Below are 27,923 nucleotides of genomic sequence, written 5' to 3'. Positions count from 1 at the left end.
GATAAAAGAACAACAAGAAATGGTTACAGATGAAGATAGAAGACAGTGAGTAAAGAAAGATAAAAGAAGATTTGGGTACCTGAGCCGGATCCTGATGGCGGATGGCATCGGATGCTGTTGGAGGCCTTCAAGGTACGTGAGCTTCCTGTTACCCCGGGAGTCGGAGGGCCATGGCTTCTAATGGTAAGTAAGATATTCAATGTTTGTAAATGTCTCTTTTTACAGGTTTATTCTTTGGATGTGTTTTTTTATTTTTTGGGGGAGGCACATTGACTGATAATATATTAATCGGTACCTCTTTAAGGTACAGATTAATACCTTATTATGCCAATATTTGGGGGGCATTTCTCGCTTGTTATTGCATTTATTGATGTGGATGTGATTGTTTGTTTATGGTTAATGTAAGAAAAGGTTTGCGATTGGTGTTCGCTTGTACTTAATGTTATATTATGTTAGCTAATGTGTTTTATGGATACTTCAGAGATAGTTTTAATATATTTATTTGTCTTTTAATGGTTACATTAATGTAGGATTAATTCATTGTTTACATTGGTTAGTGTTACTATTCATTTTGAGTTGCTTTCCGAATTAATTGTTTTGATTGGATAATGGTTTAATTCAATGTTGATATTGCTATTGATTATATTGATTGGATTAGCTGGCTACTGTGTATTTAGTGAAGTGTGTTTTTTTGGAGTATAGTTAGGTTTTATTACTGTGTGTCTTGTGTATTACTGTATTTTTATTAGGGTACCCATTGAGTGCTATAGAGGCTTATCATGCCCATATTATTATTATTATTATATGGGTATGATGTACCACTATACTACTCAATGGGTATAGGGTGGGTATAGTCAGTCTGGAGTGGGTGCTTAGGCCTCACGGGTGAGTGAAGGGGGTATTAGCCCTAAGGATGGGTGTTTAGACCTTGCGGTAGGTAGCAGTTGGGTTAACCCCTTTATTACCTTAGCGGTATTAACCGCTAAGGTAATGAAGGGGTTAACTCCCCCCCGCAACCCCCCCGCAATGCCTAAACAGCCACTAAGGGCCAAATTCCCCCTTCACCCACCCCCGCTAGCCACAGTATTGTATTGTACTGTATGTTTCTTACAGTAAGCCTGGCACGGGTGTTTAACCCCTTCATTGCCTTAGCGGTTAGCCGCTAAGGTAATGAAGTTGCTGTACATAAAGTCAGAATAGAACAATGGTGCTCAAAGTGCTGTGTGTGTGCTTCTGAAGGGAGGGAGACACTGGGTATTAAGGTATTGTGTATTAGTATACTCAGTCCATAATGATGGGGGTGGGGGCACCAGGAAGCCCTGAAGGTTGGGGAAGTTGTCCTAGGACACCCTCCTTCACCTCATTGGGATAGCCCCTTAGGAGTACTCACAGTCTGTCACTTCTTGACAAAGTGCTTTGCACGAAACGCGTTGAAGGGTTTCTTTATTTTTATGCCTTGCCAATAAAGAAAGTTTTTGTCAGACCTGTTCTCTGTTGGATGCTGTGCGCTACACACCTACATCTCTGGAAGTTGCTGTACATGCATGTTTCCTGCCTCGGATGCATGCCGGGGGGGTCCGGAGCTGCTATTAATGGCTATCAGCTCTGGAGACCCCCGGCATCAATCAGAGGCAGGAAAAGGGCCTGATTTTTTTCTAAATCCCGACCCATCGCAGCTCATCGATCCATCTCCCCACCAATTGTCCAACAATTTTGTGGGGAATTGGATTTGGGGAGAAAATCGATTTTTTAGGGCTGCGATGGGCTGCGATAGGCCGCGACACCCGACTCGCGGGTCTCTGAATAGCGGGAGTTTATCAACCATCCGAAAATGGTCGATAAGGGGTTGATCGCTGCTCAGTCGGCGAATTTCGGATGGAGATAAAATTTTGCGTCGATACAGGCCGTTATCGAGCACTTATCGAGGCTGTCTGAATAAGGCCCTATGTCTTTTTAATCAAATATTATTTCAAGTTTTTGCAGGAAGCGCTTTCCATTTGGGTGCTGGCACCGTGCTTTGTCCCGCACCTTTCTAAGGGAAAAGTCCCTGCTCTATTTAGCACGAAATCGGCATAGCTGAATAGAATCCGATGACGCGTTGTATCCAGTCTGATGTCATTGCCTTTTCAGGCGGACATGGCGCAAATAGGGGATTCTGGGAGCGGGGTTGGCAAGTGGCCCCTCGCCTATATAGTGTCCATCCCTAAAAGGAAAAGCCTGAACCTGTAGATTTTTGAAGTTTTGGCCATTCTTTTTCATGTCCTGTATTTAGCTCTGTTATCTTTGGATGGGATTACATCTCTGAAGCAACAATCTATTTGTTTACTTGCAAAACAAAGTATTTGGCTACCGTAGAAACATTGTAAAATATAGATTTCAAACGATTAAAGAAATCAATGCAGTGTATTGAACTTGTTTGACACATTATTACCATGAGTTCTGCATTGAAACCACATCCCAGAGTTGTGACGTAAACAATCTCCCTCCCCCTTTCTGTCCCTCTCGCGTCTTACCAGCTTAACCTCAGATGAAAAAGAAATGATTTTCGTATCACTGAAAACCATAGAAAGAGAGCAGGAAATGCGGTGGCGTGGAAGAGAGGAAAATGACACAGCAGCCTGCGAGGAGCAGCATTAGTTTGCCAAATGTCCCGTCTGTTTAAGGCTTTGCCTATAGTGCCGGCGACAGCGACACGATGGGTGACATCATCCGTCGCCGCCGCCACCGGCGAAAGTTATGTCACCCGGCAGGCTCACCCTAATTGGCTGAACTGCAGGGGGTCGTGGCCACGGTTCTCGTCGCCAGTACTGAAGATAATTTGACTGTCTTCAGGAAAAAGTGGTCGTGCATCGCGGCGGTCAAGGGAGCTAGGGGGCCCAGCCCCACTGAGGGGCGGTTCTTGTCCCTGCAGCAAGGGGCGAGCAGCTAATATAAATCTGATTCAGATCCGGCGCGCCCTTGCTTCATGCCATCCAGCACTCGCGATCATGTGATCGCTCGGTCACTGATGGATCAGAAGGGGATCTCCACAAGATAAACGAACGGGGACATTATTCATGGGGTGCCAGACTCTGACGTAGTAGCTGCGTCTCAAGGGCACCCAAAGGACCTGGAGAAATAGGCAGGTATTCACAGGAAACTGAGGTTACAATGTTACTGCGAAGGCGATTTACTCTTTGTAATGAGGATCATTTTATTGTTTCTTTGCCGGCTGTGTGGGGGCTTCCACTTTAAAGGTGCAATCCCTCATAAAGTGGTTAGTTGCTTTTCTTAGGGGCTTCTGAATGGGGGACATGTGGAGAGGGCTGTGCAAGCAGTGGCTTCACACGAAAAAAGGAGCAGCTAAAAGGCAATGAAACCCCTGCCAAGTGAAACTTTCTCACAATTAAATGCCAAATGCATGTAAATGTCAGATGTGGTTAGCAAAAGGGATCAATTACCCAGGTGAGACCTGTCACTGGAATAAGTTCACTTCCTCCTAGGAGGGAGGCATTAATACCACTATGCTGCAGTAATGTATGTAATTACTGTGGGGAAGTTTACTTTAGCACAGGATGGTCCTGCCCACTCGCCCTCCGCACTGTCTCCTCCTATCATGTCTTTGAGCCTGTCGCCCTGCTTCTCATTTTACACTCGGGTTTTTTCCGGTGAGCAGCGCGGACCTCTTGGGATCTCAGGCAGAGCCTCTCATGGCGTTGGATTCCCCGGGTGACGGATGCTGTGCAATGTGATAGTTTTGTGTTTTCTCATCCCGACGGGGGGGGGGGGGGGGGGGGGCTAGAGAAAATGACGATCTGTGCATCCTAAGTTGCATACCTGTTGTTTTTTTTTTTTTTTTTTTTTTTCTGTTTCCTTTCCAGCCTACAATCAGTTTTTTAAAGAAACGACTTCAAAATAGGACCGGCACCAGCATGCCTTCCAGTAAGCTCACGTGCATGTTTTTGTGTTTCTGCGCAGTACTCCAATCATTCCACGCTGTCGGTTTGCTTCATTTTTTGTTGTTTCGTGAATTAATTGCAGTTTTGTGACATCAGTTCTTCAAAACAGAAAAACAATACATTTAAGTAAACACTTTTTTTTTTTTTTTTTTTTTAAAAGAAAGAGAGAAAGTTTACATTTTTGTGAAAGCGCAGTACAAACATTGTGACAAGCAGCTGCCATGCTGCTTAATCCAGGGGTAGCCAACGCCAGTCCTCAAGGGCCACCAACAGGTCAGGTTTTTAGGATATTCCTGCTTCAGCAAAGGTGGCTCAGTCAGTCTTCGACTGAGCCACTGATTGAGCCACCTGTGCTGAAGCAGGGATATCCTGAAAACCTGAACTGTTGGTGGCCCTTGAGGACAGGATTTGGCCACTACCGGCGTAATATATTTGGTGCCTAGCGGACTGTACGACCTGTCTGCACTTGAATTGACTATAAGCAACACTGAACTTGGGGGAGGAGGAGGGGAGAAATGAGCACCGCATCTGTCCATTTTCTGTTGTAGATTTCACAACTCATGCAGAATTTTGAAACTGTGTGCACAGTTGTGATAGGAATAGTTTCTGGCCACTCCACCGGCTTCTTTAGGCTTGTAATATAGGGTGCGCGCGCCCGTGTGCTTGTGCGAACGCGCGTGCATGTGATGCACACTTTTTGGCGGTATACAGTCCGTGCTGCTGGGAGCGACAGGCTGGGAAGGTACTGTGTGTGTGTGTGTGTGTGTGTGTGTGTGTGTGTGTGTGTGTGTGTGTGTGTGTGTGTATATATATGTGTTTGTGTGTGTGTGTATAGATTGTGTGAGTGAATCATTTATTAAATAAGATTTATAGAACTATATAACAGTCCCTAGAGTCAGACTAAATGCTACAAGTGGTCATACTTTAATCTTTGCAGAAAATCTTATTTTCTTTTAAATATCTTGTACGTTTTTTTTTTTTTTTTTTAAATCTATGCTAGAACGCCACTGATTAAAAAAACAGCAAACAAAACCTGTCTATGTAGGAGAACAGAAATAGGATATTTTATAATCGCATGAAAATTGAGAACTTGGCACACCTTCGGGTTTGACCTAGGAATGTAGGAGACATTTGAAATACTTGACATTTTACACTCATGCTTGTTTTCTTCTTTGCAGCGCTGCAGACCTGCTGAAGATTATTTGTATGCAGCTGCAGGGAGTTTATCTGCCACCTAGTGATGTTAAGCACAGAATCAGAAGATGAAAAGACCGATCTGCTTTAGACTTTTTTTCAGGTTCGTTATTTCATGATTCATTTATTTATTTTTGCTTTCAAATGGCAGATAATACAATTCATGTAGCTGTGCGCAAAGCAGCAATCCGCCCCTGCGCATTACATCACCGGAAACAGATGCGTTACCGCAACGTACTGTGAGCTCCCGCTGCCCGAGACGATGTTGTGGCAGCAAATTAGGAGGGGAGGTTGGTGAGGTGACCCGGGTACCTTGCACTTACCTTTTCTGCCAGGCAATGGGAGAAGCGGCAGCAATCCGAGCTCAAGCGAATCAGACCCCCAAGGACAGGACACATGAGAGAACGTTATGAAACCAGGAACAATACAAATCCCGGGCGGGTGACCAGGGGAAACGAGTGAGCAGTAGTATAAAATAACCATCATCTAAAGGCAGGAAAAAAGAAACGGCACACCAGGGGTAAATGAATAGCAAAATGTAATAAAAGTTACACACATAATATCCGAGCTTACAATTAAAAACTAATTGAGGAGCTCCACAAGTAGATTTTGTGATCCGTTGATGTGGTTTTCCCATGAGACACCAGGTTCTCGAACCAGCTGGAACACAGTAGACCTCGGGCATCCGTCCGTACACTCGTTCGTAGTATTGTATGTCTTTATTTATATAGCGCCATTAATGTACATAGCGTAGTAGTGAAATGTGAGTGACGCAATGTCGTGATCTGTCTTGGATAGGGGCCAGAAATAAATTAACTGAAACAAGGGTGTGTGAAGATTTCATACAGTGTAATGAATTAGACGTAACTAATTCCTGACATTGAAGAAGCCTGCACTCGTGAAAAGCACGAAATAACTATAGCAAAAGGGGAACTATATGGATACGCTTGGATATTTACCATTATCAATCTGGTGAACTTTCCTGTTTATAAATGAAGGGCAGTTAAAGAAAAACTACTGGCATACCCCGGTTTAAGGACACTCACTTTAAGTACACTCGCGAGTAAGGACATATCGCCCAATAGGCAAACGGCAGCTCATGCATGCGCCTGTCATCACGTCCTGAACAGCAATACCGGCTCCCTACCTGTACCGAAGCTGTGCGCAAGCGGGGAGACTACAGAGCCTGTTACAAATGCGTTATTTACATCAGTTATGCACGTATATGACGATTGCCGTACTGTACATGCATCAATAAGTGGGGAAAAGGTAGTGCTTCACTTTAAGTATATTTTCGCTTTACATACATGCTCCAGTTCCCATTGCGTACGTTAATGCGGGTATGCCTGTACACCTTTAATTCCAGTGAGACGTACAAAAAAAGAATAGGCAATACATATATTTCGGCATCTCTATTTAAATTGTCATCTGTAACTATTACTAATGGGTTTTTTCCGAACCCCTTCTCCGAGCAGCGGGTTACCATAACAACCAAATGTTCCAGCAGCCTATTCCGCTTCACTTCTGTGCCTCTGCAGGGAGGGCAGCCCCCACAGGGAGGGCAGCCCCCACAGGGAGGGCAGCCCCCACAGGCCGCCGGTTACTGCATCTTCCCTTTCCTCTAAGTTGCCTTTAATATTTACTTACAAAAAGAAGTGAGTACTTCAATAGTAGATGATCACTTTTCTTATTTGGACTAACTGACTGTATTTTAAAGATGTCCTTAAAACGAAGGGTTGTGATACATAACCTTACCACAAAAGGAGATCCCTTAAACCTTATTTACATACGCTGGTGCTCCGAATCACACAGTCAAATATCACAATAAAGAGAAGAGGTCGGGGTTATAATAATAGCGCTGCCGGATCTGTCTCTAATTTCCTAGAAGTATACAAGAGGTTTTTGTTTTAATGCCTTATGCTTTTTATTTTTTTGGTGTGTGTGTGTCTGTTTGTGTGTGTCTGTGTGTGTGTATTTCTCTGTTTATTTTGAGTTTTATCATTAATTTGGTAAAAATGCAAAACCAAAACGCACAACATTTTTTCGGACCAAAACACGACCTCGATTTATTTATTTATTTATAAAATATTTTACCAGGAAGTAATACATTGAGAGTTACCTCTCGTTTTCAAGTATGTCCTGGGCACAGAGTAAAACAAATAATACATGGTTACAAGTACAGAGGAAAGTAAACTATATTCATTTTTCACCAGATACAAATGATGAAACCCGTTACAGTACGTGAAAGTACAGTGATCACGTGTGTGTGTTTTTTATTTATAAATAAACTGACCTTGTACATGGGACGGATTTGCCCCTTTTTAAAAAAACGATTTCAATTGTTTCTCCCCTCTCCTCCCTGCCCCCTTCTTGATGCCAGACAGCATTGCCAGAACCCATCCTGCAGTGAAAGGAAGAGCTCATTGCGACATCGCAGAGCAAACCAGGCAGTGAGCCGCAGGGTTTCACTTTGCAAATAAAAGCACAGCACAGTGCCCGGTCTCTATAGCGAATAATCTCGCACAATCTCACAAATAAACAGCAATAACGTGATCTAGTTTATCGCAGATTATAATAGCATCTCCAAGCTGACCACCATGTAAATACAGCGTTACCTCTTTATTTGCATGAGGGAGGAAACAGACGGGTGAAAGCTGCATGTGACAGACATATTGAGCTGGGGTTTTTGTTTTGTAATCCTCTATTTAAATACTCTTATCCAAGAATGCTTTGAGAAGAAAAAAGCCAGCGTACCGTATGCAGGGTTGGGCAACCTCTAGGGCCACCAAGGGGTCAGGTTTTCAGGATATGCCTGCTTCAGAACAGGGGGCTCAATCAGTCCATGCTTCAGCACAGGTGGTGCAGTCTTGGACTGAGCCACCGATTGAGTCACGTGCTGAAGCAGGGATATTCTGAAAACCTGGCCTGTTGGTGGTTCTTGAGGACTGGAGTTTCCCACCCCGGCTCTATCCCCTTGCTATTATTACTTGGCTCCAAGATACATAGCACATCTGCTGTAACGTGATCATCCTCATTAAATTCCCTTTTCAAACCACGTTCCCCTCGTCCTGTAGCTTCATTCACTTTACCCCTGGACTCTGAGAATTGATCTCGGTGCTTTGTTAGATTTTAATCTCATTTTCATACTATACTACGTGCCAGCTGTAATGTCACATGATCTGAGGGGTTATTCAGGGGAGGGGGGGGGGAGTTAGGAGTGAGCACGAATTACACAATTTGAGACTTTTTTTTTTGTAATGAAGGTATGCTCATTTTATATCTAACCTAATGACAACGGATAATTACAGTAAATTAACTCCAAAGTAATTGCTTTATAAAAACAATGTTTTACAAGGAAGTAATGAATTGAGCGTTACCTCTCATGTTCAAGTCTGCCCATGGCACAGAGTTAAGACGATACATGGTTACATTACATGAACAGAGGTTATACATCATATCTACAGACATTTCAAGGATAGTTGGAGATAATGTTACAGACAAGATTAAAATGTGAGAGAGCTAAAGTCTTGAAAGAACTTCAACTATCGTCAGATTTGAGTTTGGTGCAGTAGGTTATTCATAGTGAGGAGCACAGTAACAGAACATGTAGTGTTGGGCAACGTGAGGCCAATAAATAGCATGCCAGAATTAAAAAGGGGACTAAGAGACTGTATAGCTGAATACAGCAGGTTATACCCAATATGCTGCATTCAATCTGAATAGACCTGTTGAAACCATGCGAATCAGACACGGGGTTCCCACTGCTGTCAGACTGTGCTAGTGAAAGGGCTTTAAAGATTTGTTTTTCTCCTAATAATCATACTTTTGAGCAGAGGTGAGAAAAGTAAAAAAAAAAAAAAAAAAAAAAAAAAAAAATACTCCCCTCCCCCCCCCTTCCTCTCTATCTACAAATCTACAAATCTACAACTTCAATCACGGTCTGATATATTTTGACTTCATTCTATATTTATTTGACACCACGAAACATTTTAGAGATGTGTTTTTTAAATACTTTCAATAAAACGACCAATTTCTCTCAAGTGTATATTGTGGAACGCCTGGCTTGAAGGCATTTTGTCCTTCTCTTGGTGGAGATAGTGTTGTTATTGGTGCTTGTTTTGTGTAAAGTTAAAATGCACTGATACCATCTGATCCTGGCTGCAAATGTGCTGATGCATCAACTAGGACAGCTGCATGCACGGCAATTAGGCATATACAGTACTGCGCGTGTGATTTTAATGTCACATCACATATGCAAGTCACTCGAGTTTTTCAAATATAGGCGTGTAGGGTAACCCTGCTCGACCACTGTGATGATGTAGGAGGGTGGTGCCTGGGAGAGAGCATAAAGACAGTAGAGGAGAAGAAAAAATCCCTCCACATGCGCACACCTCCGAAATGATATGACTCTGATATAAAAAGTAACCTTTATTAGTAACCTGGTTAAAATAAAGAGAATTCTAGATAGACAGCTAGTATCTCATACTATTGCCACTGTGAGAAAATTGTCTTTTATATTTCCCTTAGGTGTCGGGTTGTTGTATTTTCTCACTGTGACAGTGTTGCTGTATACTGTGCGTGCCACTTGGGCAATATTATTGGATACTAGCTGTCTGTCTCAAATTGTCTATTTTAACCAGGTTAATAATAAAGGTGGCTTTTTAGATCTGAATGATATCATTTGTGAGGAGTGCGCATGCGCAGGGATTTTTTCTTCTCCTCTCGGCCAGCACAGGCGATTTGTCCTTACACACGTTTTTTCCTCTGTGTTGTCTCGTGGCTGAGACCGAACCTCGTCTCCCTGGCAGGGCAGTGGTGTTTCGGATGGACAGTATTTGGGATGTTGGACGTTTCCTGTTTGTAACTTTGCTGGGTCTGTGCAGTAATTACCGACGCGGGGAGGGGAGCGGGTGTGCAGCGTTCCAGAAGAAGCAGAGACGATAGCATTATTAGTGATTGCTCATCATGCCCTTAAAGGGGTAATCCCTCCCAGGACAGAAGAGTAATGACTGGGGCTTGTGTAAGGGGCGATTGGCCGTTTTTTGTTGCACAAATCTCACACCTATACATCATTTCCAAATGATTAAAGAGGGGTTTGGTTTCCTCTGGCTGTGTTTGTACAGAGAGCCCGGCTCTCTTCTCCTCCCCTTATCATTGTCTGTCTGATAAGAAAAAGCAGGGCTATGGATAGAGGGAAAGATTGAGAAAGCAATGTGTAACTACTTGTAAATGCAAGCTGCTCAACGCTTTGCTCTTAGTCCCTCTTTAACCCCTTCAATGCCAGAGGGTCATGCCACCGGCGGTGCCACGGTGCCTCCGGTATTTCGTAACCGCTCTTCAGACCTGACGGGACTGGGAAGGAGCGAACCAGTGTGGTATTACAGCCGCTAACAACAACAAGCAAAGGGCAATGACTAGTCCCTAAAGGGATAACCCCTGGGGTTCTCAACTCCGGGCCTCAAGACCCCCCAAACAGGTCCAGGTTTTAAGGATATCCTAGCACAGGTGGCTCGGTCAAAGACTGATTGAGCCACCTGTGCTGAAGCTGAGGTATCCTTAAAACCTGACCTGTTGGGGGGGGGAGGGGGGGTCTTAAGGACCGAAGTCGAGAACCCGTGTGTTAATTATTGGGAGAGTTAGGAGTCCGAGATGTGCCAGGAGAATTGTAGTTTGTATTGTTCTGCAGTTGGTCTTTGAGCCTCAGTACACTAGTTGAGCCTCTGACTACAGCAACTAGACAGGAGTTCAGATGCTGAGAAATTCTGGTTTGGATCAGTGCCCGCTCTGGAGACAATCTGCTCGGAGAGAGGGAAGTGACATGCCTCTGCCTGAAAGTGCACTGCAGGGAATACAAATCAAATGGCTTTTAATAAGCGCTGCTTTTTCTCTAAGACTTGGACTGTGTTTGGAATCCAAAAACCCATCCTGCTGTGCTACCAGTCCATATTATGATAACTATTTCATATAGCTTTTTCCTCCCAATGGGACTCAGCCGCGGTCTGTAGATGAGCTTGGGGGCGGGGCCCTGCCGGGGCGTGGCCATGGCAGGGCATATCTGCCCTTCCATTGGCTGCCCACCAAGCACGTGCCAGCGTACGAGTCACAGCGCTTTGCGCGCCCACACACACACAGCCACTGGGCCCTGCCGCATATAGGCTGTGCTGTGGTGTCTGGCCCTGCCGCATAGAGGGCTGTGCTGTGGTGTCTGGCCCTGCCGCATAGAGGCCTGTGCTGTGGTGTCTGGCCCTGCCGCATAGAGGCCTGTGCTGTGGTGTCTGGCGCGCACGCCGCATAGAGGCTGTGCTGTGGTGTGTGGCCCTGCCGCATAGAGGGCTGTGCTGTGGTGTGTGGAGCGCACGCCGCATAGAGGCTGTTCTGTGGTGTGTGGCCCTGCCGCATAGAGGCTGTGCTGTGGTGTGTGGCCCTGCCGCATAGAGGCTGTGCTGTGGTGTGTGGCCCTGCCGCATAGAGGCTGTGCTGTGGTGTGTGGCCCTGCCGCATAGAGGCTGTGCTGTGGTGTCTGGCGCGCACGCCGCATAGAGGCTGTGCTGTGGTGTCTGGCCCTGCCGCATAGAGGCTGTGCTGTGGTGTCTGGCCCTGCCGCATAGAGGGCTGTGCTGTGGTGTGTGGCCCTGCCGCATAGAGGCTGTGCTGTGGTGTGTGGCCCTGCCGCATAGAGGCTGTGCTGTGGTGTGTGGAGCGCACGCCGCATAGAGGCTGTGCTGTGGTGTCTGGCGTGCACTCCGCATAGAGGCTGTGCTGTGGTGTCTGGCCCTGCCGCATAGAGGCTGTGCTGTGGTGTCTGGCCCTGCAGCATAGAGGGCTGTGCTGTGGTGTCTGGCCCTGCCGCATAGAGGCCTGTGCTGTGGTGTCTGGCCCTGCAGCATAGAGGGCTGTGCTGTGGTGTCTGGCCCTGCCGCATAGAGGCTGTGCTGTGGTGTCTGGCCCTGCCGCATAGAGGCCTGTGCTGTGGTGTCTGGCGCGCACGCCGCATAGAGGCTGTGCTGTGGTGTCTGGCCCTGCCGCATAGAGGCTGTGCTGTGGTGTGTGGAGCGCACGCCGCATAGAGGCTGTGCTGTGGTGTGTGGAGCGCACGCCGCATAGAGGCTGTGCTGTGGTGTGTGGCCCTGCCGCATAGAGGCTGTGCTGTGGTGTGTGGCCCTGCCGCATAGAGGCTGTGCTGTGGTGTGTGGCCCTGCCGCATAGAGGCTGTGCTGTGGTGTCTGGCCCTGCCGCATAGAGGCTGTGCTGTGGTGTCTGGCCCTGCCGCATAGAGGCTGTGCTGTGGTGTGTGGAGCGCACGCCGCATAGAGGGCTGTGCTGTGGTGTGTGGCGCGCACGCCGCATAGAGGCTGTGCTGTGGTGTCTGGCCCTGCCGCATAGAGGGCTGTGCTGTGGTGTCTGGCCCTGCCGCATAGAGGCTGTGCTGTGGTGTCTGGCCCTGCCGCATGGAGGCTGTGCTGTGGTGTCTGGCCCTGCCGCATGGAGGCTGTGCTGTGGTGTGTGGCGCGCACGCCGCATAGAGGCTGTGCTGTGGTGTGTGGCCCTGCCGCATAGAGGGCTGTGCTGTGGTGTCTGGCCCTGCCGCATAGAGGGCTGTGCTGTGGTGTGTGGAGCGCACGCCGCATAGAGGCTGTGCTGTGGTGTGTGGCCCTGCCGCATAGAGGCTGTGCTGTGGTGTGTGGCCCTGCCGCATAGAGGGCTGTGCTGTGGTTTGTGGCCCTGCCGCATAGAGGCTGTGCTGTGGTGTGTGGCCCTGCCGCATAGAGGCTGTGCTGTGGTGTCTGGCCCTGCCGCATAGAGGCTGTGCTGTGGTGTGTGGCGCGCACGCCGCATAGAGGGCTGTGCTGTGGTGTCTGGCCCTGCCGCATAGAGGCCTGTGCTGTGGTGTCTGGCGCGCACGCCGCATAGAGGCTGTGCTGTGGTGTCTGGCCCTGCCGCATAGAGGGCTGTGCTGTGGTGTCTGGCCCTGCCGCATAGAGGGCTGTGCTGTGGTGTCTGGCCCTGCCGCATAGAGGCTGTGCTGTGGTGTCTGGCGCGCACGCCGCATAGAGGCTGTGCTGTGGTGTCTGGCCCTGCCGCATAGAGGCTGTGCTGTGGTGTCTGGCGCGCACGCCGCATAGAGGCTGTGCTGTGGTGTGTGGCCCTGCCGCATAGAGGGCTGTGCTGTGGTGTGTGGCCCTGCCGCATAGAGGGTTGTGCTGTGGTGTGTGGCCCTGCCGCATAGAGGCTGTGCTGTGGTGTGTGGCCCTGCCGCATAGTGGCTGTGCTGTGGTGTCTGGCCCTGCCGCATAGAGGCTGTGCTGTGGTGTCTGGCCCTGCCGCATAGAGGGCTGTGCTGTGGTGTGTGGCCCTGCCGCATAGAGGCCTGTGCTGTGGTGTGTGGCCCTGCCGCATAGAGGCTGTGCTGTGGTGTGTGGCCCTGCCGCATAGAGGGCTGTGCTGTGGTGTGTGGCACGCACGCCGCATAGAGGCTGTGCTGTGGTGTGTGGCCCTGCCGCATAGAGGGCTGTGCTGTGGTGTGTGGCCCTGCCGCATAGAGGCTGTGCTGTGGTGTGTGGCCCTGCCGCATAGAGGGCTGTGCTGTGGTGTGTGGCCCTGCCGCATAGAGGCTGTGCTGTGGTGTGTGGCGCGCACGCCGCATAGAGGCTGTGCTGTGGTGTGTGGCCCTGCCGCATAGAGGCTGTGCTGTGGTGTGTGGCCCTGCCGCATAGAGGCTGTGCTGTGGTGTGTGGCGCGCACGCCGCATAGAGGGCTGTGCTGTGGTGTTTGGCCCTACCGCATAGAGGGCTGTGCTGTGGTGTGTGGAGCGCACGCCGCATAGAGGCTGTGCTGTGGTGTGTGGAGCGCACGCCGCATAGAGGCCTGTGCTGTGGTGTCTGGCCCTGCCGCATAGAGGGCTGTGCTGTGGTGTGTGGCGCGCACGCCGCATAGAGGCCTGTGCTGTGGTGTCTGGCCCTGCCGCATAGAGGGCTGTGCTGTGGTGTCTGGCCCTGCCGCATAGAGGGCTGTGCTGTGGTGTCTGGCCCTGCCGCATAGAGGCTGTGCTGTGGTGTGTGGCCCTGCCGCATAGAGGGCTGTGCTGTGGTGTGTGGCGCGCACGCCGCATAGAGGGCTGTGCTGTGGTGTCTGGCCCTGCCGCATAGAGGGCTGTGCTGTGGTGTGTGGAGCGCACGCCGCATAGAGGCTGTGCTGTGGTGTTTGGAGCGCACGCCGCAGCAGGCGCCGCAGCGACCAATGGGGATCTGGCCTAAGGGAAGGAAACTTTGCTGAGCCTTTCAGTGGAGAGGGTGACTTGCAAAGAGGCAATATCCACCAGCATTTCTACACCCCCTAGAGTTGCGCTGTTGGCCCTTCACTCATGGGGGACGATTTATAAAACTCTAAAATTGGCAATACAAAATCATTGAAAGACCTCGTGCAATTTGGCTAGATAAAAAAAATAAAAAAAGTTTTTTTAGCAATTTTTCTTTAGAATTAGCTATGTATTTAAATGGCACAGTTTAACATCTGATTTGCGTGCCCTTTTCTCCTAGTTTGCTGCAATGCCACCTGGGAGCCAGTAGTCAAAAATCTCACCATTTTCAAATAGGGGAGAGACACCAATTTAGGAGAGTGCCCTGTTGTTTTGTTCAGTATACCTCTAGGTCGCGTAACCTATATTCCATAGGGTGAGATACCTATAAACACATCTGAGATACCTGGGAAAATATTCCAAATTGAAATAATTTGATTAAATTTACCATGTTAACACGTGTATATTTCCCGTGTATCTCCCCCACGTTCAGGGCAAGAAAGAGGTAATGGACTAAACAGCATAGCTAGAAATGGGGAAATAGCTATTTATATACAGCAGCACTGTAAATCTCAATAGACTGGATATACTTTTTCAATGTTTACTAAAATTCAAAAATTAGTTTGACCGTTTGATCTCAAGGGATCAAAAAAATGTCCCTCCAAATATTTGCACTCTATGATTATTTAGGTATGCTGATAATGGGGGGTCTTTTTTTGATCCCTTGGGATCAAACTGTCAAACTATGTTCTTTCTCTCCACTGCGCCATGATTGAAATTTAAAAATAAGTGTATTAGGAGAGCAGAATAGAATGAACCTTTTTTTTGTAAAAAAACAATAATAGAAGTGAACGTGCACTCACAAATGAAAGATACTTGCGGGTGCTGAAACTCCATGTGAAATCCCATAAACATGAAACGAAAAGAGGTGGCACTCAAAAATTGTGCTTAATATATATTCATCCAATGTTTCGGTTCATCACAGCCGATCTTTCTCAAGGTGTTGGACCAAAATGTTGGATGGATAAATATTCACCACTTGACCACTATTTTGGGGTGCTACTCTTTTTTTCTTTTCATATTTATGGTTTGAACATGCCCACTAACCAGGCAAAGTACCTGGAAGTCTGTGGATAATAATTTATTAGACTTCAATCTCTATGCAAAAAAAAAATAAAGCTCTAAATGTACCCCCTTCATTCTGAGCAAGCACACTTCCTAAAATAATACACTAAGGCAGATGTTCTCAACGCCTCTCCTCAAGACCCCCTGCAGGCCAGGTTTTCAGGATATCCCATCTTCAGCACAGGTGGCTCAATCAGTGGCTCAGGCCTCTACTGCACCACCTGTGCTGAAGTAGGGACATCATGAAAACCTGAGCTGTTGGGTGATCCTGAGAACCCCTGCATTAAGGGAATGTTGTAAAAACAATCTCAAAGACAAAAATGAGTGGAATTCTCAGCTATTGGTTAAAAAGATCACATCTCAGCACTCTGAAATGTCATGTCCGTTTAGTGGGAAATGGTAACATTTGGCTCCTGCAGAAAACCAAAAATAAGAGTGTCAACTGCACATTTTAATGTAAGAAAAGACGAAACCACTAGGAATTGCCATGAATGATTTTACAATAGCTTGTAATTCCAGCGCAGTGTACCATGTAGGGAAAATTGTCTTGGAATGTTTGCTTGTTTTCCTGAAGGGTCGGAACTCCCGGTAAAGGTTATTGTCCGTATTGCTTCACTTCCCACTCCATTTCCGAACACAAACTAGTTGAAAGATATTGGAGAGATTGCACACTATTAAAGGTTTCTTTACATTTCCAGCATCCACTTTCAAAGAGTAAGGCTGCGCTTATAGTCTTGGCTGCGGCGACGGCGTGCAGCCGCAGAACAACTCGATTTAGTCCGTAGCGACCGCCCATAGTGGGCGCGATGGCGACGTGTGACGTCACAGCTATCAAAATCGCTGTAGTCATAAGATTTTGAGATTTACTGAGACAGCCGCACCATGTGACTGGCAGCAGCCAATCACATAGCCACTTGCTGGCAGCGACATCACACACCAGAGTGCTACTTTCGATATAGCGATGGGGATGTGTGACGTCACGGGTCGCTGTAGCCAGTACTATAAGCGTAGCCTAACGGTAAAGTCATGAGTAAGCAATTAAAGATTTGGTTCTGTCCGTGCAATGGGACCCTACGTGCAAAAATAGTCTTCATCTCTGCAATATTTGCACCATTTATTATAAAATGGTTTACCAGGAAGTAATACATTGAGAGTTACCTCTCGTTTTCAAGCATGTCCTGGGCACAGAGTTATAAAAATACATGGTTACATTAAAAAATCAGGGTTATACAGTAAATTCATAGACCTTTCATGGACAGAGAGAGTTGGAAAATTGGGTACAGGGGATAAAGGGCTGGTAATTTTCTGATTGAAATAGAGCAGCTTTAACATCACCAAACAGCAGCAAACGGCTCACACCCTTTGGCTGTGCCAAAGGCTGTCCGCCTTTGGGGCAACGCAGATGTACACTTGGGTTGGTTGATTTTCATGGCATTGTTTTGTGATGAGGTAGCACGTGTTACCTTTGTGGCAGACTAAGAAAAAAACATAACTTTTGGTAAATTTGCAGAGGTTTGTCATCTTTTTGCCATCCTCCACGGCTGAATCATTTGTTTGACTAGTTCCACACTCGAGAAATCAACAATTAGAATGACCCAACCCATCTTCATTGGTTATTTTTTCCCCTCGATATTTGCTCTGACTTTTGATGATCTGTATATTTTTTTGACGTTTGTTTTTGTTTGCTCTATTCCAGGTGTGTCACAGTCTCTGTATTTGTATTATGCATCATTTATATCTGGAGAGTGGGAGTGAACTCGGAAACATGTGACATCAGAAATGTGAATCCTGATCGGATCAAGGTGGGATATTCTACCTAATTTGATCTCAAGTAATCTATCATGAGCCTCATTGTTATTTGAGCAGTGTCTGTCTGTCTGCTTGTCTACGAGGACATTTCCATAAATGTGTTGAGCTGTTCCCTCCAGCAGCGAAACAATCGGATGCCATTTCCTGTGCGCCTGATGTCACTTGAGGTTATGTTTTGTGCTACCGTTTTACACACACACAGCATTGTCCTGACACAGACAAAAAAAATTAAGGTCACATTTGTATAAAAATATTCCCTGCGATGCTGATTGCCACTTGGTTATTTTGTTTATGAACTGACACTTCTTGTTTTTCGACTTTCTCGGGCAGGCTGTGATGCCTTTTATTAACATGTAGGAACACGAATGGATACTTCAGTCAGTTGGCAGTGTATGCAGAGCCTCTCTTAAAAATATATAATCCAGTGCCACTATCTTTAGGGCCGTGGCAGGAATGCCCTCTAATCAAAATGCATACGTTTTGAACTAGAAGAGTTAGTGTACCATAAAATATACCTTTATTTGTTTAATATTCATAAAGACTTAAAAATGACCATTCTTCGAAAGGCTTAAAAATGTTTAACATCTCTACCAAATATTTTTATGGCGAGTTTCAGTGGAATAAATGTCAACGGCGCTGAAAGAACGAGACCGTCCAAATGCCAACCCAATGCCCTTGGGACGTGGAGTTTGACACACGGGCTGCAAGTTGATGACTTGCTTTATTTCATACTGTATCTTTATAAAAGTTTGGTTGCAGCACATGTAATAATTGTACAGCAAAATAAGCAAAATAAAATACAGTTACATACGTCTATAACATATTATCTCTTACTGTGCATGCAATGTCTTGTACATAATGTATAACCCTGTTCACTTAATGTAAATATGTATTTGTAACCATGTACTGTATCTGTCATCATAACTGTGCCCAGGACATACTTAACATGAGCGATAACGCTCAATGTATTACTCACTTCCTGGTAAAACATTTTACAAAAAGAAATAAGACTTGAGGTTCTGAAAGCTCTACAAATCATTATTTGAAGCAAGGAACACCTATTGTTCCAGTATCACAACCTACACCTTTTTTACTCTCTTCTCGCTCTTTTATTATTGGAGAAAAGATTAATTGATTTTTACATGAGGATCAATACTGTGCAATTTTAGTTTTGAGCTAGAGGAGTGTATGGTGTGTGATTGAGAATGGTTAGTATGCTCTGTAAGAGGGAGATGAGTGTAAATGTAGAATGTGTTGAGGGAAAGGGTGAATATGAAATGTGGTTGAGGAGATCGGAGTGAATGTGGATTGTGGTGGGGCTAGTGCAGGAGTGGCCAACTGCAGTCCTCAAGGGCCACCAACGGGTCAGGTTTTAAGGATATCCCTGCTTCAGCACAAGATGCTTAATCAGTGGCTCATTCTGACTGAGCCAGTTGATTAAGCCACCTGTGCTGAAGCAGGGATATCCGTAAAACCTGACCCGTTGGTATCCCTCGAACTGGAGTTGGAACTTGCTGAGCACACCATGACATCGGACATAGGGAACAGCCAGAGGAAATCAAACCCCGCCCAAGTCTAAGCTCACGTTTACCTATTTAATAAAAACACACTTTAAAATACTTGTAGATCTCAGATTTTGTTTAAAAGGCATCCGAGGAGTGTTTGCACCTTCAAACTGGATGTGCAGTGGGAGGGGTTTAGGTATTGTGACTATTAGGACTATGTTCATTCACAATACAAAAATCTAGTCACCGTTTAAGACTTGAGAAAAGTTTACCTGCTTCAAAGGCCAGCAAAAAAAAAAAAAAGTGAAATTATTCCCCAGTTATGCGAGGTGTTTTGTACTATAAGTGATTGGATACAGATATATAGAAAATATAAGGTATTTGATCATTTTGTTGCCCGAGGAGCCTCAAATTGCATTGTAATGTATTACAGGCCCCTCTGGCACAGAAAGGGTTAATAGATCGTGCAGAGCGGGTAGAAACCAGGGTACATTATTGATGAAGGTAGAGCTGAATGTGTGGGTATCCGTTACTGGAACCGGGAAGTGTTTCTTCCTTCCCTGAGTGACACAAACTAGCAAATGTTGCACAGCTGAATTTTTGGGTTTTGCCAGCCTCGCGATCCTTGTATCTCGCCCAGTGAAGCATGAAGCAACAAGGAGAACTCAATGGGTGTGACTGGGCTTTATACAACCCTTCCAGCATTGTTATTGTGTCATGTAATGATCTCCTTTCTCTTTAGTCTCTTGGAAGCTGCCAACTAGGCACAATAAACGCTGTGGAGGAAAGTGAGACAAACGCTACTGCAGGAGTGGCCAACTCCAGTCCTCAAGGGCCACCAACAGGCCAGGTTTTAAGGATATCCCTGCTTCAGCACAGGTGGCTCAGTCAATGACTGAGCCACCTGTGCTGAAGCAGGGATATCCTTAAAACCTGGCCTGTTGGTGACTCTGGAAGACTAGAGTTTGCCACCCTTGCACTGGTGTAAGGTAATCCTGGGTATCCTGCCTTTAGTGGTCCTTTAATTAAAAAGATTAGTATTGGATCCCCAATGCATATTTTTAAAGGCCATGCCTGTGGGTGTGGAAAATGCCGGTTGTAATGCAGTAACCGGGAGAGAGAGGCACATGCATTTCCAGGGCAAATATAAATAAACCCTCTGTGTTTTGATCTTATCTCTGCCTGTGTACAGGAATTAGATCACAGTCTTGTTGGGCTATACTGTGGAGGAGGGTTTTCTTTCCTTTGTCTGATGTCCCTGTGTGTTCAACAGGAGTTTGCACAGGCAGAGCTCCCTTCGCCCTCTCCCCTCCCCTAATCTGCATTGGCTCTCTGATAAGTACAGGACGTGATAAGGGTCAAGAAAACGATTGGCAAACACTCCCTCAATGGCCCCTATGAATAGCCATTTCCAAATGAATGAATCCAGTCAAATCTTGATTGTAGCATGCTTTGGTTTATTAGGGGGAGCTGTTAAACTATTTGTGGAAAGGAGTGCTATGTTTAATTTCACCTTTTTAACCCCTTTTGACGGCCGGAGGGGACGCAGAACCAGAGTGACACAGCCCTTCTCCCGCAATCACGTGATCACTCTGTCACTGACGCATGCAAGGGGTCGGTATCCCCCCCTCTGTATGTCAAATCAGATTACGCAGGACGCCAAACATAGCGGCTGATTCAATTAGTGTAGCACAGCAGCTACCATGTACCCATATATTACTACGGTAACATTATCTATTGTTAGGCCAGGTCCCCATGGACCGCCGGGCGCGCACGCAACAGAGCGCAGCCCTCTATGGGGGAGGCCCCAGTGGCCGTGTGTGTGCGCAAAAGGCTGTGACGCGTACGCTGGCAGGGAAGACAAGAATTTTGTCTTCCAGTGGCGCGACGCGTCACATGCTCAGTGGGCAGCCAATGGAAGGGCAGATATGCCCCATCATGGCCACACCCCCCGACATGGCCCCGCCCTCCGGACATCCCATTGCTCCCCTACAGACCGCAGATTGCGGCTGTAATCTGTGCACGCGCTGCCAGGCCGCCAAGTGCGTGTGCATAAGCAAATACTCGGGCCCGTAGTTTTACAGTTTGCAACTCAAACTGCTGGGAACATTGGCAACACATTATCCCAAACAGGAAAGTGATGCAAAGATCTTGCACTACTGGGAAGGTGGGCTAAAAGCTGCGATAGAAATCAAAGAGGCTTTTAAACGCATTCAAAACTGCGTTAAATAAAAACAAAAAACTATAAAGTCACTATCTAATACTACAGAACTAATTTACTTAAAAAAAAAAAAAAAACATAAGATGTCGCCTGTTTTGCTGCTTTAAATGAGGAATACATATTGGCAAAAAAAATCAGGCACGTACAAGTATTGTTTAATCTTTTTTTTTTTTAAATAATTTTTTTAATCGATTTTACAACTTTTCATTTTTGCGATTTTCATAAGAGTTAGGAAGATCTAGAAATGATTAAAAAAAATTATTTCCCAGTTTGCCACATTTGTAATGTTTCAGCTGAAATAACAATGTACATGCGTAGGTTTACACGAGGGGCTCAGTGTAGAGCAGAACTTTTCAAGGAAAAAATCATTTATTTTTTTAAAGAAATCAAACTGCAGCAACAAGCGTATTCATGGTACCAACGATAGTGCATAGGGCTGGTATTAAGGTAAATGCCAGGAAACCCAGAGGATCCACAAATCTATTTCATCATGTTTCTGGTAAGAAGGCCAAGTGACACGTGGATAGTTGCTGCAATAATTGCACAAGAACATCCGTGAGCATGAGTAGAAAAGCACTTCTTCAAAGAGCGCTTTTCTTTTTCTATAATCAAAATTGCATTGCTAATACAAATTTACAAATAAACCCGTTTGGAAGTATAACAGAGTGGCATACAGTATAATAGCGCGGCGCACAGTGTAACAGAGTGGCATACAGTATAATAGCGCGGCGCACAGTGTAACAGAGTGGCATACAGTATAATAGCGCGGCGCACCGTGTAACGGAGTGGCATACAGTATAATAGCGCGGCGCACAGTGTAACAGAGTGGCATACAGTATAATAGCGCGGCGCACGTGTAACGGAGTGGCATACAGTATAATAGCGCGGCGCACCGTGTAACGGAGTGGCATACAGTATAATAGAGCGGCGCACCGTGTAACAGAGTGGCATACAGTATAATAGCGCGGCGCACCGTGTAACAGAGTGGCATACAGTATAATAGCGCGGCGCGCCGTGTAACGGAGTGGCATACAGTATAATAGCGCGGCGCACCGTGTAACGGAGTGGCATACAGTATAATAGCGCGGAGCACCGTGTAACGGAGTGGCATACAGTATAATAGCGCGGCGCACCGTGTAACGGAGTGGCATACAGTATAATAGCGCGGCGCACAGTGTAACAGAGTGGCGGCGCACCGTGTAACAGAGTGGCGGGGCACAGTGTAACAGAGTGGCGGGGCACAGTGTAACAGAGTGGCGGCGCACAGTGTAACAGAGTGGCGGCGCACAGTGTAACAGAGTGGCGGCGCACAGTGTAACAGAGTGGCGGCGCACAGTGTAACGGAGTGGCGGCGCACAGTGTAACAGAGTGGCGGGGCACAGTGTAACAGAGTGGCGGGGCACAGTGTAACAGAGTGGCGGGGCACAGTGTAACAGAGTGGCGGGGCACAGTGTAACAGAGTGGCGGCGCACAGTGTAACGGAGTGGCGGGGCACCGTGTAACAGAGTGGCGGGGCACCGTGTAACAGAGTGGCGGGGCACAGTGTAACAGAGTGGCGGGGCACAGTGTAACAGAGTGGCGGGGCACAGTGTAACAGAGAGGCGGGGCACAGTGTAACAGAGTGGCGGCGCACAGTGTAACAGAGTGGCGGGGCACAGTGTAACAGAGTGGCGGGGCACAGTGTAACAGAGTGGCGGGGCACAGTGTAACAGAGTGGCGGGGCACAGTGTAACAGAGTGGCGGGGCACAGTGTAACAGAGTGGCGGGGCACAGTGTAACAGAGTGGCGGGGCACAGTGTATCAGAGTGGCGGCGCACAGTGTAACAGAGTGGCGGGGCACAGTGTAACAGAGTGGCGGCGCACCGTGTAACAGAGTGGCGGCGCACCGTGTAACAGAGTGGCGGCGCACCGTGTAACAGAGTGGCGGCGCACAGTGTAACAGAGTGGCGGGGCACAGTGTAACAGAGTGGCGGGGCACAGTGTAACAGAGTGGCGGCGCACAGTGTAACAGAGTGGCGGGGCACAGTGTAACAGAGTGGCGGCGCACAGTGTAACAGAGTGGCGGGGCACAGTGTAACGGAGTGGCGGGGCACAGTGTAACGGAGTGGCGGCGCACAGTGTAACGGAGTGGCGGGGCACAGTGTAACGGAGTGGCGGCGCACAGTGTAACGGAGTGGCGGCGCACAGTGTAACGGAGTGGCGGCGCACAGTGTAACGGAGTGGCGGGGCACAGTGTAACAGAGTGGCGGGGCACAGTGTAACGGAGTGGCGGGGCACAGTGTAACGGAGTGGCGGGGCACAGTGTAACGGAGTGGCGGGGCACAGTGTAACAGAGTGGCGGGGCACAGTGTAACAGAGTGGCGGGGCACAGTGTAACAGAGTGGCGGGGCACAGTGTAACAGAGTGGCGGGGCACAGTGTAACAGAGTGGCGGGGCACAGTGTAACAGAGTGGCGGGGCACAGTGTAACAGAGTGGCGGGGCACAGTGTAACAGAGTGGCGGGGCACAGTGTAACAGAGTGGCGGGGCACAGTGTAACAGAGTGGCGGGGCACCGTGTAACAGAGTGGCGGGGCACCGTGTAACAGAGTGGCGGCGCACCGTGTAACAGAGTGGCGGGGCACCGTGTAACGGAGTGGCAGCACACAGTGTAACAGAGTGGCGGCGCACAGTGTAACAGAGTGGCGGGGCACAGTGTAACAGAGTGGCGGCGCACAGTGTAACAGAGTGGCGGCGCACCGTGTAACAGTGGCGGGGCACCGTGTAACAGAGTGGCGGGGCACCGTGTAACGGAGTGGCAGCACACAGTGTAACAGAGTGGCGGGGCACAGTGTAACAGAGAGGCGGGGCACAGTGTAACAGAGTGGCGGCGCACAGTGTAACAGAGTGGCGGGGCACAGTGTAACAGAGTGGCGGGGCACAGTGTAACAGAGTGGCGGCGCACAGTGTAACAGAGTGGCGGCGCACCGTGTAACAGTGGCGGGGCACCGTGTAACAGAGTGGCGGGGCACCGTGTAACGGAGTGGCAGCACACAGTGTAACAGAGTGGCGGGGCACAGTGTAACAGAGAGGCGGGGCACAGTGTAACAGAGTGGCGGCGCACAGTGTAACAGAGTGGCGGCGCACCGTGTAACGGAGTGGCAGCGCACAGTGTATAATATGAGTTATTTGCAAGAAAATGCAAACCTACATGGGAACTCAACAAGTGATGCAATTGAAGTTTGGTAGTTTTGTTTCCTAAATTAGGTTTATTTTTGTTGGGAGGTGGGGTATTAGAAGAGGGGAAGGGAGAAAAAAAAGAAGGAATGAGAACTAAAGCAGCAGTGCCCGCTAATCACATTGTTTTTGCTCCCAGACTGTTCATTTAAGACTTCTTTCCTTTTAAAATGCAGTTTTTATTGTTTTAAATCCGATGGTTAAAGGAGATGTAAAGGTTTGACATATTAAGTGTTCGGAAGTTTAAAATGGAGCTCTCCCCAGAGCCCAGTGTAGTCTAGCTTTAGATTTTAAGAAAACCATGTTTTCTAACTCTTGCTTTTTTTTTTCTTTTAAAAAAAAAAGAATTTTACATCCTCATTGCTTTAATAGTTATACCATTAATACAATACTAATGTAAACTTGTTCTTGTAATGATATAAGAGGTTTAAAACCAGAGACAGAACATGAAACACAGACAGAGCTATATATATATATATCTATCTATATCTATATATCTATATCTCAATCATTTGAATAAAATGGTCTTTTAGTTTAACCCTTTGGCCAAAGTGTTGTAAGCCCTTGAGCCCCTCCAAGGCAGACCACATCTCAAGGGTCCTAACACTAAAATAGATTCTTAATAACCTGTACATTACCAGGAAGAATGATTTATAATAAATCTGTCAAAATTAGTTGCATAGTTCTAAGTCTGATTTGAAGCTCTTATTAACCTGTATAATACCAGGAAAAACACTCTGTATTAGATTTGTCGCAATCAAACTGGATGCAGGTTCCCAAGGGTGTGGAAGGTGCAAAGGAATGGACTTTAACCATTTAATAGTGGGAGCGGGAGCTTCAAACTAGGGAAGGAGGAGCCACCCTCCAAATCAGCCAGGACCAGCTGAACAAGAATTGCAAAACATACAGGACCCCCATAAGCTCATATTGAAACCCCAAAATAACCACTATATATATATATATATATATATATATATATATATATATATATACATACATACATACATACATACATACATACATACATACATACATACATACATACATACATACATACATACATACATACATACATATACGTATAAGTGTCAAAGAGGAGTGCTACTGAGCTTGGCAATATATATTTTCAACCGGAGACAGAACATGAAACACAGCTCAGTGCTACATCCAAAGACACTAATACATGGAACGATTTAACTTCTTCACTTCTGCAACAGCTGCTTCAAATCCCATAGCATATATGAATTATTCCCACTAATGTTGATTTTCTGTATTGGATTTTTTTGTTTTGTTTTTACATTGCCTACTTTGGAGTAAGTGGTGTTACACATAGAGAATAGGAAATCATGTTTCACTAGGAGCCACAATTTTTGAGTAAGTTCTGGAGCACATGCACACAAAAATATATACACATTCACACGCTCACATTTTCTATGGTTTAGCAGCCATTCTGAGTTCCTGTACTATTTTATTTCATAGCCCTGATCAGTGCAACGTTGGTATTGCTACCATTAGTCCTCATTTTAGTAATGGCAAACTAATGGCTGTGTTTAATGGGTTAAATGTAGGAGAGCAAGACCATTTTTTCAAAGTATGTTATTTCATTTTGAATACTTTCATTGTAACCAAATGCTTTGCTTTGTTTAAATTGTTTACCTAATCCTTTTTTTGTGATAAAACCCTAAACTGTTCTGCAGTATATACTAATAAACTGTTGACAGATACTATCTTTTGTATACACTTGGGTTTGGTTTAAATTACAGTAATTATGCTACCTATGTATATATTTTTTCCCAGCTGTCTCCTTTGGGAGGCTTCCCTCTTACACACACATTCTTTGTATATATTATTATTATTATTATATCTACTTAAAGGTTCCCCACACTCATTTTTTCAATGAAGTAATGGGAACAAGGTGATTATTGAAGAAAAAATCAAATATGATTTTACTGAAGTGAAAAAATATATGAACATAAAACCAGACAAAGTATATACAAACAGCATATGTACACAGAATCAGGAAAACACATGAACCAATGTATATCAAAGCAAGAATAACAGTCTTACAGATAGTTGGCAACAAAGGCTGTTTGTTCAGGGTGTATGCAGGATGAATACAAAATGAAAAAAGGTGCATGAAATCACTATTAACGGACAACTTAAAGTAAATATTGTAATTATAATTGGGGCTCGATCATATAGAGAAATGACAAACAATATAACAAATTGGGGGTGGGGGAGAAGTGACTATGCCTTCTTCTGGCGCGTACCCACGCGATCTGAATGTGGTACTTCCCTCAGTGTGCTCTCCCAAGAGAAAATAGTTCAAGAAAGTAACTGATTCGGAGTATATAGTCACTTGGCGTATATATCCTGGATGTCCCTTGTCCTGATCACTGGCATTCTTTGTGTATGTGACCACATCATGTTTTCTGTCTCCCATTTAGAGAGCGCAGAAGTTTGCCAAAGAAGTGGTACAAGCAAAATGCCGGCCAGCGTTTGCTAAAACGGAAATGGGCCGCGTGTTCAGTAACAAGTACAGCAAGACTATATCTAGCTTCGTGAAGAAAACCACAGACCTGAATGAATCTTTGTACAAATACCGCCCTCCGTTTGGTTTTTATCAGTACACGGAGAAACTGGGTCATCTTTTAGAAATGATGCCTGAAGATGATCTGCCCAAGAGCTTAAAATCCAAACGCTGCAAACGATGCATTGTCATAGGCAGCGGTGGGATTCTGCACGGATTAGCACTAGGACATATGGTGGACCAGTTTGATATTGTAATCAGGTATGTACCGGTATGATCTGTTTAGCGTCCATTCAATCTTCTTTTTCAGCATCTAATATCTTTATCTTCATACAAACCATTTTTTAGGAGAACTCTTGTCAAAACAAATCCTGATTATTTTTTTTTAGTGTTATCACATACTTTTAAATGCATGCAGAAAATGTATGGCTTATGTAACACCCATTCATTGGTATGGGGATCGGCAAGGGACAGGCTTCTGGACTCGCTGGTGCAGCGCCTCCATCCTATGGGGATCTGCCAGGGGCAGAGAGGAACCCCACAGGAACCCCCTTCTCAGTAATGTAGACAGGAGACAGGGAACTTCATACCATTTATTGGCAGGCCAGCTTATTCCGTCTCCCATACAAGAGAGGTACTCTGTCACCCTTCTGCTATTCACCTTCCCTCACATCTTGCTTGCTCTGTCCCTGACTAGGCCCCCCAATGGCTTGGGACCCTTGGGGCTAGTCACCACCCCCTTTCGCCCTGATGGGGTGAGGCAGAACCGCCTCACTCACTCTGGAGCAGGCTACATCCTGGAATCACACTCCTATAATTTGGGAAGGAAGCATATTATATACCTGGGGGAGGGGTTAGTGACCCTGCCCTAAAACTGGGCAGGCCTGAGGTCGGACCAGGCATCACCCCACGGTGCCGACACCTGTAACCACCCCCGAAGGCATGATGCTTCCAACTGCCACTAGCCTGCCCCTGGCTATGGCTACAATATAACACAATTGGTAGTGTGCTGCCGGACTCTCACGCTGGCTCATGAAGGATTTAACCCTGACACTACCTGCACTTACCAGGACTGATGTGCCAGGACCGGAT

General features: G+C 46.5%; 1 protein-coding gene across 5 annotated transcripts in view; it reads left to right on the top strand.

Moving 5' to 3' along the window:
• The window catches only part of ST3GAL5 (ST3 beta-galactoside alpha-2,3-sialyltransferase 5), a 67,908-nt gene that overhangs the window by 23,812 nt on the left and 16,173 nt on the right, over nt 1-27,923 (top strand). Inside the window, exons 1-5 of one of the 5 annotated variants that reach the window (XM_075571510.1) lie at nt 3,423-3,722; nt 3,861-3,921; nt 5,117-5,235; nt 17,249-17,354; nt 26,749-27,092. In XM_075571510.1, the coding sequence (XP_075427625.1) occupies nt 5,201-5,235; nt 17,249-17,354; nt 26,749-27,092 (485 nt within the window). In that variant the 5' untranslated portion in view covers nt 3,423-3,722; nt 3,861-3,921; nt 5,117-5,200. Of the gene's footprint in view, nt 1-3,422; nt 3,728-3,860; nt 3,922-4,542; nt 4,681-5,116; nt 5,236-17,248; nt 17,355-26,748; nt 27,093-27,923 lie in introns of those variants that run through there. The other 4 variants (XM_075571530.1, XM_075571519.1, XM_075571539.1 and 1 more) reach the window with 4 other exon arrangements.

This window comes from Ascaphus truei, chromosome 1 (assembly GCF_040206685.1).
Source record: "Ascaphus truei isolate aAscTru1 chromosome 1, aAscTru1.hap1, whole genome shotgun sequence".
Lineage (NCBI taxonomy): Eukaryota > Metazoa > Chordata > Amphibia > Anura > Ascaphidae > Ascaphus > Ascaphus truei.
The sequence above is the reverse complement of the archived record's forward strand: the minus strand, read 5'-3'. Positions and strand labels throughout refer to the sequence as shown.